Source organism: Rhododendron vialii, chromosome 7a (genome assembly GCF_030253575.1).
Source record: "Rhododendron vialii isolate Sample 1 chromosome 7a, ASM3025357v1".
Lineage (NCBI taxonomy): Eukaryota > Viridiplantae > Streptophyta > Magnoliopsida > Ericales > Ericaceae > Rhododendron > Rhododendron vialii.
The window spans coordinates 13895136-13909049 of NC_080563.1; the positions used below are offsets into that span (position 1 = coordinate 13895136).

At 37.9% G+C, this 13914-nt stretch overlaps 1 protein-coding gene across 1 annotated transcript; it reads left to right on the plus strand.

The window, feature by feature from the left end:
- The first annotated feature begins 11815 nt into the window (after window positions 1-11815).
- LOC131332087 (phospholipase A1-Ibeta2, chloroplastic) lies at window positions 11816-13697 on the plus strand. The gene has a single exon (XM_058366147.1). The coding sequence runs from the start codon at window positions 11920-11922 to the stop codon at window positions 13576-13578; it is 1659 nt and encodes a 552-aa protein (XP_058222130.1). The 5' UTR covers window positions 11816-11919; the 3' UTR covers window positions 13579-13697.
- Window positions 13698-13914: the final 217 nt, after the last annotated feature.

The following is a 13914-nucleotide window of genomic DNA, read 5'->3' on the forward strand; positions in this document are numbered from 1 at the left end:
CACCAAAATCTAATATGAGCCGTTCCTAATGTACTAATTACAGAATTGAGCATCTTTGTAAAAAATCAACTCGATCCGATATCAATAACTGTAATCTAATTCTTGTTTAAATGAATGAAAAATTGAAATTTCAAAACAAATTGAAAATGTAATTCTGAAAAGATGAAGCACTTAAAATTCAATAACTATAGTCACTTGAAAATCTATTAATTATTTTCGTCTTTCAATCTTTGTATTTTGATTAACAAAAATATTGCGCGTGAAACAAATTTTTTTTTTTGGTGATGAATACTTATACGGAGTATTAGTTTTTTCGAGAAAGTGATTTATCTGTTCTATATATATTTCGTTTCGTAGAATTTCACGGAAGGCTCCATCTTTAATTTTTGCTTTAAAACTCTGGAAAAGTTTGGCCGTTCATGTGAAACTTTACTTGTATATATATATAGCTAATTAGTGCCTAAAACATGTCTGATTTGAGAAATCACACTAATTTAAATACTGTAGTACACACCACCCTAGCTAGTCCCATTATGCAACTGCTTTTGATTGATTGGTTGACTTTTAATACCACTCTCTCTCTCTAGTTGAGAGTCCAGTCCTCTTTCTTGATCCCCACCGAAATGAATGCAAAGCTGCCATATTTCATGAATTGTTGCCGTCAATCACCGACCACGAATGAAAACGCACATCAATTCAAACAGTACCACAGACAGAGTTCCGTAAGTAATTTACACGAAAAAACCATGTGATTCCGCGCCAAATCTATCACGTTCACATGAACAGAGAGAATCCGCCATATTTTTTTTTATAATCGAATATTTGGATTAATTTACATGCACGTTAAATAATTCATCATAAATTATAGAGGTCACGATAAAAAAACTCATCCAACAACTCCATAGTATAACTACAGTGCCCTGAAACAATTTTTGCGGTCATGCTCCAAATCTTTCTGGTCTACTCTCTGCACCCATCCATGGGATTTGGTTTATTGAAACTCATTTTTCTTTAAAATAAATGTGTTGTAACGTATGACTAATTGAGCGAGAAAATCTTATTTGCGGAGCTTTCCGTGAAGAAGGCTTTACGAAACCGTTCCCATGCGTCTAAAGTATTTTTGAACGGTTCAAATTGAAAATCAATTTCGACCGGCGGTCTAATATTTTCTCACAAATTAAGCAAGATGAGAACCTTTCTACGAAGAAACTTTTGCGAGACTCACGCTTGTGATCAGAAAACACTAGCAATTGTCCCAACATCTCTCTCTCCTCTCTCTCTCTCTCTCCAAATGCTCCAGGTGGTATTGGGTGGGCAGTCTCTGTATCTTGCGAAGAAGAAAATATAGTCGCTCACACGTTACACACGGTTACACGTACCCAGAAATTAATTGAACTAGTACTCCATGAATTGACGGACAACTGCAATTGTTTATTAATTTCCGCACGTCGCTCTCCCTCGCCGTGTCACACGCCTTCTCTCGTCTCCATCATCATTCATCTACCACCAAGTTAATTTATTTATTTAGAACCAAAAAAAAAAAAAACACAGTTAATTTTACATCATATATAATGGTACTTGCCAATTAATTAGTATACTTTATTTTATTACGACAATGGAGAGTGAGACATGCGAAATCAGGGCAACCACCTAATCCAAAAGCAAAAGCACAATTGTCAGATAAAAATCGCACACCCTACCGACACATGCCTATAATTTATCCAAAAAGAATAATGTAGATGCGATTGTGCGGGTCATGTCCTGAAGTGTGCCCGTTCCACACATTTTTGGTGTCTTGTTTGGTATGGAAATTTCCTTGCCATTGGTCAGAAATTTCAAACAAAAAGAATTGACTATACGAGTTATACAAGAAGAAAGATAAACCGATAAACGGACGTGATAATTGAGCCAAATAAGTTAACCCATTAAGAAGAAGAGAAGAAGAAATATTTTATAGCTATATGACCCAGCCTTATTCATAGGAGAGTTTGTTTGATCTGATACTCGATCGAGATATAAAACTAGCTAATTGTAGTTTCAGATGAACATCAGTGAGCTAGGCACTAAAATTGGAGCAACACTCGAGAGATAATGCATGGGTAATTGTCACCCACTCCGGCCACTCCTCCTCGCTGTGATTGGTTCCTCATTCCCTCTCGGTGGCCCACTGGAATTGCATTGCCATCATTTTTATCCCAACTGGTGCATGCGCCCGTGCCAAAGTCCAAAAAGAGCAATTATACTGTATTGCAGTTATAATCATGTGAAAAGCGAGGAAGGAGAGAGAGAGAGAGCAATTATACTGTATTGCAATTATAATCATGTGAAAAGTGAGGAAGGAGAGAGAGAGAGAGAGAGAGAGAGAGAGAGAGAGAGGGGAGGGCAAGTATATAGCTTTTCCACGTTAGACACAAGGGAGAGAGGGAGGGCCAAGTATATACACATTAGACATAAGGAGGATGATGGTTTTCGCTCGTCGCTGGCGTGTTTTTATTATTGTAACGGCGACAATACAGTTGTACTTTACTTATTTCATCAATGCATTTCTATCGTGTTTCCAAAAAATGGATGGATGATTGTATATGTTACATAATTGTAACAACCCGTGTCAGCTGACTTTTTAATTCTTAGCCTAATCACGCGGCTCAATACGTTGACCTCGGGTTAATGTAGTAGCTGATCAGGTTTCGTTATATAATAACTTTACTTTCCTTTTCCCCCCCGATGTGGCCCTGTGGGACTCCACTTTGATCCCCACCTTATGATGCAACGTTCTCGTTGCATTGGCCCAACACCTATTCTCTAGTGGTCATGGTGTAACACTTAGTTCTGTACAATACAGCTTCAGGCTCATACTAGATTCTAGAGGTGGCTCACACCATGTAGACCAGAGTTATGCTCTGATACCAACTGTAATGATCCGTGTCAGCTGACCTGTTAACCCTTAACCTAATTATGCGGCTCAAAATGTTAACCTCTGATTATATTAGAACTCCCTCTGCCCGTATTTGTTAGTCTATTTTTGAAATCTGTGTCATTTTTAATTGTTTATATCTTTCAATTTATAGGAGTAATTGTTTTCATGATTTTGCGAGCTTTGTATAATAGAATTCATTGAGATTTATCAAACAAGATCTATATTGCATATTTTTTGATCTCCATATTAGAAGATGTAAACAACAAAAAATTGCTCAAATTTCAAAAACGGACCAAATGTGGACAGAGGGAGTATTTTCTCCACAATGTGAGACTCCACAATAGTATAGAGTTCAAATTTGTGCGACGCATTGGAAATTAGGTAGCTCGTCGTTTAGCAAAGAATGCTCGTTTCGTTTCTTTCATGTAATAATGCTTGTGTTGAAGAGGCACCTTAGTTTGTTAATAGAGTTAATATACTCCTGTTCTGCTAAGGACCTTAAAAAATGAAGTAAATATTTATTTGTAATTTTTAAACTTAAAATAATAGGTTTATTGAGATAAAAAAATATATACAATATCTCATCAAGATCTATCAAATTTTACAAAAATAGTTAAAAATTATTTTTGTTAGCCCATTATTTTTAAGCTTGAAAATAGATCATTATTTTTTAAGTACTTAATTGAGAATCTAGAACGGACTCTTCTTTTGTCCCAATTTAAGTATCCTCCATGGGAAATCGAGCTTTTTAAGAAGTTCAAATTTTTGCTCTAAATTTTCAAAATTAACCTTAAAAACTGTGAAGCTAATTATATGTATGAAAATCGCTTATATATTTCAATATGGATCTCAAAAAATATGCAATATATATGGATCTTATTTGATAGATCTCAATTAGTTTTATTATATAAAATTTTTAAAATCATAAAAAATATTATAAATTGAAAGATATTGTCAATCTTAAAATGACACAAATATAAAAAACTATCAAATCAATGTGTACTTTTTAGGGATAAAATTAGAAGTTTGCCATGTTTTGATGATTATTTTTAAAAAATGAACACTTATTTTGGAATATCCCAAAATAGAAACATACACACTTGAATTGAGAGTTGGGACACAGGGAGTATATGCCCTTGGTCATTGCCATGTTCCTTCTTCTTTTTTGATAATCAAAAGATGGCCAAAAGATAAAAGGTGGCTTTTCGATCCATGTGGAAGGTGTGCTAGCTACTATAATATGTGGAATCAAAAGATTAATTCATTTGTGGATTGGAAAATGGACCACCCTCCTAAAAGTGACAATCCACATAGAATTAAGGAAAAGGATTACGCAAGTGGGATTTTCAATATTGGTCGGTTACAGTGCCGGCCCAATGACCCAAGCGGAAGTCCTAATATGGGATCATCTATCTCTGTATACACACTTTTGAACTAAATTTTGCAAAATGTTGAGAAAAATTTAAGGGGCGGAGATTCGAACTCAATTTCTAAAGCATTCAAAGAACTTAAACTGTCACCCGACCAAGAAAATGTCACTCAATGGCAATTTAAACTCATGCTTTAAAACTATAAACTATATTTTTTGGGACTCTTTTCGGGTCAAAAAATTGGGAACCAAAAGCGACGGCTTCCCCGCTAAGCCGGCTTTGGTCGGTTAGCCAATTATGGTAAGCATTATATCAAAAAAACATCAACTTCCAAGGGCATAAAGGAGAAATAAATAAAAGAATATGCAGGTTGAGCCTAAATGGAAGGAAGAAACTGATCGCGACGTAGCAAAAGGGGAAAAAATTTATGCTTTTGGGCAAGAGTTTTACGGGAATGGTGGCTCATATTTAAATAGTTTTATTATTCACAAGAATTTATATCTCTAGATATATATTGTAATTAACTAAAAATCAAGTTTGGTGTCTAATTAGAATAAATTAACCTTAGATCTTTAAACAATTCTTTTAACTGTTTCAAAATTTCATTTCGTGCTCCTCATTCAAAATCCCCAAAAGAGGTTTAGCCTTGGTGATCAGACAAAGTGTGATCTAGACTCGATAATTAGTTTGAGTGAAGCTCTAGATACACGTATCAAAAATATAAAAATGTCAGTACTACTCATGGCTGTAAATGAATCGAGCAGTTCGCGACCTCGGGTCGTTTACGTTTAGTAAAAAACGTAAACAAGGCCGAGCTCGATCGAAATTGAGTTTTCAGCTCGTTTAGTAAAAACGAGTCGAGTTGAGCTTGCCTCGTTATGGTTGGCTCAACTCGATTAAATACTTTAGTAAATGACTAAGCTCGGCTCGTTAAGGCTCGAGCTCAACAAAACTCGGCTCGTCTACGGCCCTAATACAACTTAAGATTGAGAATGTGTTATACGAGTATAATCTTATGGAGGATCCAGTGTATATTAATCCAACTTTTCGTTTTCTTTATCAATTGTGAAAATAAAAACGAACGAGATGTGTCTCTCTCTTCTTCTTTTTTTGATCGGCAAGATGAGACTCTTTTTAAGCTACTTGAGTCCTATGAAAACGAGGTTGGAAAAAATTAAGCAACCTTTTGCTAATTTTCAATCGAGGTGGCCTGCCTTTGAATTATTGTTGGTGGTCTTATTGCAGGTTAAAGCCACCATGACTTCAACAGTAGGGCAGCATTTCTGTGATTCTGAAAATCGTAGCGCCTCCGTTTGTTTCGATGTAAAATGTTTTACAATATAATATATTTTTTATGTAAAATATTTTTTTAGAAAACAAACTTCAAACTTTTATTTTTCGGTATTTGGTTGACACTTGAAAATATTTTCAGAAATCAACAAAATAGTGTAGAGAGAGAGAGGGGGGGGGGGCTTAATGATGGAGAGATATGAGAATATCGGAATTGAACGTAGGTCAGGACTAACGATCGAGAAAACTGAGTAGTAAGAATTGCATCGGGTTTATTTTAGAAAATAACTTACAGAAGATTTAAGGGTAAGTCATTTTCATTCAATTAATGAAAAATATTTTACTCATTTTCCACAAAATCAAACACTGGAAAAAAGGTAAAATATTTTACCGTAAAATATTTACACCCAAACAAACGGAGCCTAAATATTTGGCATTATTAACGTGTCACTTGCCTCGTTAAAAAAAGAAATCGAAAGAAATGTTCACTTGCATACTTGTGATACCATGATGGATATATCAGGTAGGTAGATCCCACCCTAGTCACATAACGTCGTGCATGCGCATGAGTAAGCGAGAACGCAAACGTGAAATCCTTTTAAAAATATTACTCTCTCCGTCCTACTTTGTTCCGCCTGTTTTCTTTTTGGAACATCCCAAAAAATTGTCTATATCTTACAATCTATAATATTTTTTATGATTTCGAAAACTTTGTTTAATAAAATAAATTGAGATTTATCAAACAAGATCCATATTGAATATATAAAATATTATAGATTGTGAGATATAGACAATTTTTTAGAACGTCCAAAAAAGGAAACAGGCGGAACAAAGTGGGACAGATGGAGTATGAAAATACTAACACAGAGCAAGAATTAAAAGAACCGGCGAAGGATCGTACTCATGAAAGTATATAAGGGGCCTTAATCTTGAAGTTCGCATCGGGCTCCCGAAATGTCAAGGTTCTTTTGCTTCACAAATTCTCTAAAATTCAAGATTCAAACATGAAGAGGTAACTGAGTACGTAAAAAAGGAGAAAGGGGGAAATGTTGTTTTCCGCGTTCAAATGGAATTAATTTGCATGAATATTCGTCGTTTGGCTTTTTGGTCTTTGACTCTGTGAAGGAAATAATTGTATTATCTCTTTACCTAAACACACTATCACAGACATATTTAGCTTAGGTAAGCATAGCCCAGATCACCTTTGGAAAACGTAACACTTGACTTTGGAATTTCTCCTCTTTACTTTTAAGTTGGGTTGTTGGCTCCGTCCAATCTTTTGAACCAGTGGAGCAATCCAGTTTGTGGTGCCCATTTGGGGTTTCGTTTCGATAATCCGAATCGTTCATCATTTTAATTTTTCGATCTCCATCAGATCAATACACATTTAAAAGATTAAGTTGATCAAGTCGGTAAATTCACGTATAAACAATCGTATGCATCTTCAAAAGAATAATGTTTGATTAAAAGCTTAACAGTTAGATATAGCTTAAATGTTTTCGAGGTTAATTTACGCATTGTGATCACGTAGAAAACGAACTTCTCTCAAATCATTAAAACGGAACCCTCAATCGACCGTACAAGCCGCACGTAGTTCGGTCCAATCGAGGAGCATTCATTCAACATTCAAACTTTTTAAAAAAATTTGACAAGAACATTCAACCTTTTTAATACTCAAAAGAGAGAGAAAAAGACATTCAACCCCTTTTAATCTATGTTATCAACTCCGATAGAGGAATTGCATGAATGGTTATGACTGTTTCTCGTTTTTGACAAAGAAGGGAGTGAATGGAAGTAGTATTTCGCTACTTACACCTTTTGTTTTTTATTTACAGGATCCAAATCCACTCCGGTCCTCATCGGGACCGTTTATTTGCTATAAATAACGGTTTGGATGTATTTTTACTCTTTTACTAGTAAAAGTGTCTTCTTATATTACCAGTAAAAGTGTATAAGAAAATCCGAACTATTGTATCTAGTTACCAATGGAGGATCTCGATTCATACTGTGTCGATCAGTCTAAACCATTGGACCGGAGATAAGCCGAACCCTTATTTGCATTAGAAGTGCAGAAGATGTGTACATATAGAAAAAAAGTCCAGAAAGACTATAGAGTTTTTAGTCAACAAAATCGTCGATGCCAACAAAACTACTTTCTCCCCAAGTAAAGAAAAAATCCACAAAAAGTCAGCGAGCGGTGCATTCATATGTTTCTTCTTCAGTAGGCTTGCGTTATTTTATTTATTTTATTTATTTTGGTACTTCGGAATATATAGTAGGCTTGCGTTATGCTTTTCAGTTTAAAAAGACGTTGTTCGTTTTGAGTATTTTGGATTTATAGATAATGAGTGTAGGAAAAAATAGAGTAATAATTAAAAATAAAAGGGAAATAATTGAAAATAGATAGAAAGAAAAATAAAAATAATAATTGGAGATATGGATAATAAATGAAGAAAAAAATAAGATAATAATTAAAAATCTAAAACCAAAATACACAACTGAACGGGCTTCAAAAGACTTGCTTTATGCTTTAGTGCTTTTTTTAAAAATATATTTTCTGCAATTAACGGAAAATGAGATGATTTGGGGAAATAATGCACTTTCGTAGTTTGATCTCTCTCATTCTTCTTTTTTTAAAATCAACGCTACTACTACTAGCTAGTATTACACTACCTGAACTCGACCAACCGACCACATCCACAGCCCCTGCCACCAATCCATCAATCACTACGGCTTTGTTCGTTTTAGGGCTGGGTCTCAAAATTTTTGGACATTTTCTAATAAATTTTTTCTATTTATCTCTACTCATTATTTTTAAGAACTTCTCTCTAAACTCAAACCAAACAGGGACACCCTCATGGATGGAGCCAGGGAGGGGCCAGTAGGGACGGTCGCCCCTACAAGAAGAAAAAGAAACACTACTATTATATATAAAAAAATTCCTATAAAAGTATGTAGGCTTACCTCTGTGTAGAATTTTGAAAAAATATACTATATAATAAAAACCTTTGAAATACGAGGATATCAACATTAATTACAAAAGGTTAAAGACTAAGGGCTAAAATATAGTAACAAAAAATAGAACTATAAGGTTAATATTGTGAATATTCAAGTAATAAACTTCTACATTTCGTTCGATGGGTTTAGTATTTTACAGTTTTATTTCTTTTTGTCCTAAAATCTCAATGGCACATCAAACCCCCCCCCCCCCCCCCCCCCCCCCCCTCTCTCTCTCTCTCTCCCTCTGTGTACAAACATCCCCAATTGTTAAGACTTCAAAGGCAATTTCGAAAAAATAACGACGGAGAAGAAGAGATTTTGGAAATCCTAAGTAATTTTGGTGAAATTGTAGGTATATTTTTCCCCAATTGTTATTCTAGACTTATACTAATTTTTTACTTTTTGACTGGTAAAATCAAGTAACATGAAAGCCATGTACCGAATTTGTCAAGTTGTAAAGAATGAAAAAAAAAGAAGATGAATAATAAAGAAAAACAAGACACATACATCAAGATCGATCACATTAGTTAAACTGATTTATGTATTTACGTTATTTTGAGTTTTAATGTATTTACATGATTATGCGTGTGTATTTATATTTTTTTCTCTCATGCACGGTTGCCCCTGCGTGATGAAATTTCTGGCTCCGTCCTTGGACACCCCTACTGTAACTACTGAAACAATCACTTTGCATACAATTTTACAAGGTAAAAACAATAAATCTAAAACATAATCTATCACAATTCGGGAAAAAAAGGCTATGTTTGTTTGATCAAATGGGGTATCGAATTGGACTATAAATCAAGATGACCACATATATGGTACTTGGTTATAATGTAACGGATTTAGAAAGGGTCCCTATAATGTTGACTCGATACGAGTAGCTAATATTGTAATGTAATTAAGATGACCGCGAATCCGATCAATGCTTAGTTAAACTTTGTTTTTTTTGGTCAGGATTAAACATCCATCGAAAATAAAATTTCCGAAATTGTAAAATTTCACGAAAAAGAAATAATTATTGATCTGAATATCTTTAATCAAATGATTATATATTATGAAACTACACATTCGATCACATTTAAGAAGCTAGCGTTGTACTTATACGATGCATGGGAAAATATTTAATACACTGGTTATCACACCCACTTCTCCGGAAAACTCTCCCTCCCAAAACTCCGTACTCACCACGTCCCCAAGAAGCCCCTCCCCCTCCCCTCCTAATTAAACAAAATACTCCGTATAAGAAGCAAAGTTCTACTAGGGATTACCGTTTTAAAAAAAATAAAAATAAAGGGACAGGGAGAATATCTTTTGCCGATAAAAAAGAAAGAAAGAAAAGAGATTACAGTTAAAAGACGAGAGAAGTCTCGCTAGATATTTAATACATTGGTTATCACACCCCTAACTTACACACTTCCCCGAAAAAACTCTCCCTTTCAAAACTCCATACTCCCCAAGAAGCCCCTCCCCTCCTTCCGAGTGCAATTTTGTTCATCCTTCTTAAAAGAGGATGACATTACCTTCACTTTTATTGGTTGAAATGGTATGAATTCCATCACAAAATAATGTCATGTTTACCGTGTAATATAGTTTTTGATAAGTATGACATTACTTTGTGATGGAATCCACATCATTTCAACCAATAAAAAAAATGATAATGTTCATCGTTATAAGTGGATGGTGAACAAAACTCAATTCCCTCCCCCCGCCCAAACAAAATATAAGAAGCATATGGAGTAACTACTTCACTAGTACTCAGCAAACCGCAAAAGAGAGAACCTCCGTTTTCTAAATTTCTATCCAACTCACGCGGATAGACGGAGCAAGGGTCAGATGTGAGAGAAGAAGTCCATTGCAAGGCTGCAAACATTAGAAAGTTAGTAATAGTATATATTAAACTACACGACAACCAGTCCAATTGGTTGGGGTCGGTAAGGTTTGCACTTCATATAATTGATCAAAATTTGAATCTTAAGTCACGCCAGAAATGTTTTTTTTTTTTTTTTTTGGTGAATTTCTTAGTGACGACAGATGACCTACCTTCGACCGGACTTGCGAACTAGGGTCTAATTAGTGTGCGGGTAAGCTGATTCGGATACTTTTTCCATCCAATATGAAAAAATTTCTACCATTGTGAGAGCCAGGGACAAAACCAGGATTTCATAAGTGGAGGGACTGAACTATGAAGAGTAAACACAAGTACCACTACTATGTAGACAAGTTAAATAGGTTGCTGATCTTCTACTCTCAATAAACCATTGATATAACTCGAAAATAATTAAGCTCCATTCTTAAAAATATTATTCAAATTTTGCAATTCTTGAAAATACTTCTTGATGAGGGGATTTTTGTACACTTGTTATCGAGCATTCACGATTTGACACCTGTCCTGAGAACCGTCGATCGGCTTATAAGGGGCCGATCGAGTTGTCTCTAGCGGAGCGACCACCCCACGATCGCACGTGTGGGTAAGTCCTCTTAGACGATCCCAAGGTCGAGATCATGGGTCACCCGCGATCCCAGGTGCACATTGCTTCCAAAATACTCCCTCCGTCTCATAATATTTGTCCGGTCCGCGAAACGAGGACTACAAAATAATGCATTTCTTTCAAGAAAAAATTTAAATTTTTTTCATAAGTTAAAAGAACTCGTCGAGATCTAGTAAATTGTTGAATTTTTTTTCAACTTTTCTTACAAAAATAGTATTATTTTTATGTCTCCGTTTTGCGGACTGGACAAATATTATGGGACGGAGGGAGTACACAGTCCATCATCGGAGGCAACCGCTGAAAACTGTCACCACTATCACATGGGTAACCAGCAGTTATGCAAGGTAGGATATAAATGACAGAAGATGAGTGAATAAGGTACGTACTCTGTTTTTCTTTTAAATTACAGAATATATAATCTTTCTCAATTAAATACTAACTTAATCATCGAAGGGTCCACTACTAAAAATACATCCAATCACCGGACTTCTTGCAGGAACCACTACAAAGACAAAGTTCGGATTAACCGTTTAAATTTTGATATCAACACTTCTCAATTGATCGTATGAACAAAAAGTATTCATATTAAAATCTAAAAGAAAAAATCCGAAATTACGCGGGGCCTTGGTCCCCCAATAGCCCAACAACAGATCCCTCATCCGTGTCTCTGGCTACAGCCACTGGTATATCTCGTAATTAAAACACAACCCAAGGGCATTTGGTAAACTCTCCGTCTATATAGACCTCTGCCGTTTGATCCGTTCCTCCCAACTTGGTTTTCAACAAACAGCTGTCTTCTCTCTCTCTGTCTCTCAACCTTGACTCTCTCTCTCTAGATCTCTCCCCGTCCATGCCAATCACTTCATTACAACTTCCGGCCCATAACCTGAGCACATTTTCTGCCAGAAATGCCAGCTTCAGGCTTCGTGGGTCCCCACTGAACCCATCAAACAGAAACCCTTCGTCCACTTCACTCACCGTTAAATCCGCTGCAACCACCGAATCCAATAGAACACATCTATCCAACCTTGAAAAACTACTTCAAACGGATTCCAAGCCAAACCCAATTGGTCCGGTAGATGGCTCACGGGAAAACAGAGGGAAGGGCCTGTTGGAAGGCCTAAACTTGGCGGCCAAGCCAAACCCAATTGGTCCAGTGGATGGCTCACAGGAAATTAAAGGGAAGGGGCTGTTGGAAGGCCTAAACTTGGCGGCCAGAATCTGGCCGGAGATGAAGGCGGCCGAGGACATGTCGCCGCGGCACCTCAACCGGCTCCAGCGGCTGCTATCCAAGTCCCCGGATCATTCCCCGAGGAACAGCCTCGGCAGCCGCTGGCGGGAGTACCACGGCCGCGACGACTGGTCCGGCCTCCTCGACCCGCTTGACGAGAACCTCCGGCGGGAGGTGGTCCGGTACGGCGAGTTCGTCCAGGCGGCCTACCACAACTTCCACTCCGACCCCGCCACGTTGGCGGACGAGGCTCCGGCCCCGCGCCACGTGGCAGTGCCGGACAGGTCTTACAGGGTGACCAAGAGTCTCTACGCCACGTCATCGGTCGGCTTGCCGAAGTGGATCGATGATGTGGCGCCAGACCTCGGGTGGATGACCCAACGGACGAGCTGCGTTGGATACGTGGCCGTCTGCGACGATCGTCGCGAGATCGCGCGGATGGGGAGGAGGGACATTGTCATCGCGCTCCGCGGGACCGCCACGTGCCTCGAGTGGGCAGAGAACGTGCGGGACCTACTGGTCCCGATTCCGGACCAAAAAAACCCAACCCACAAACAACCCAAGGTTGAATGCGGTTTCTTGAGTCTATACAATACACGTGGGGCTCACGTGCCAAGCTTGGCCGAGTCAGTAGTTGATGAAATCCACAGACTAATGGAAAAGTACAAGGGCGAGACACTAAGCATCACAGTAACTGGACACAGCCTCGGTGCGGCCTTAGCCTTACTGGTAGCCGATGAAGTGAGCACTTGCGCACCCAACGTGCCGCCGGTGGCCGTCTTCTCGTTCGGCAGCCCTCGTGTCGGCAACAGAGGCTTCACCGATCGAATCACCGCGAGAAACGTCAAGGTGTTACGCATCGTGAACAACCAAGACGTGATCACCAGGGTGCCGGGGATGTTCGTCAGCGAAGGCCTCGACAGGACCCTCAGGAACTCCAGCGCGGCCCCGGTGCTGGACGTGCTCGACAACAACATGCCGTGGGCTTACTCGCACGTAGGGACCGAATTGAGAGTGGACACGAGAATGTCGCCGTACCTAAAACCGGACGCGGACGTAGCGTGCTGCCACGACTTGGAGGCGTACTTGCATCTCGTGGACGGGTTCTTGTCGTCGAATTGCCCGTTCAGAGCGAATGCCAAGAGAAGTCTAGTGAAGTTGGTGCATGAACAAAACTCTAATGTGAAGAAATTGTACACGAATAGGGTAAAGGCCTTGAGCTTGAATATTGAGAGGGAGGGGTTCCCTATGTCAAGTTGCTTGCCTAGTCCTTCTTGACCATGCTAATAAAAGTAAAATTATGGAGGTTGTACAGAAGAAAAACTATTCTGTATGAGTTCAATTACTGCCAAAATCTAATGACTTAATGTTAAAAGGTCCATATCTCTTTTTGGATATATGATATTGACCAGCCTATAACATTTACTGAAAAGATGTGTAGCATTTACCAAAAAAAAGACGTAACATTTTGAACCGCAAAATATGCAATATTTTATCATAAAGAGGCGTAACATTTTCATCACAAAGAGACATAATATTTTACCTCAAAAAGTGTAGCACCTATAAAGGTGCATACCATATATGCACTCCTAATCATTAAAAAGGCATAACATG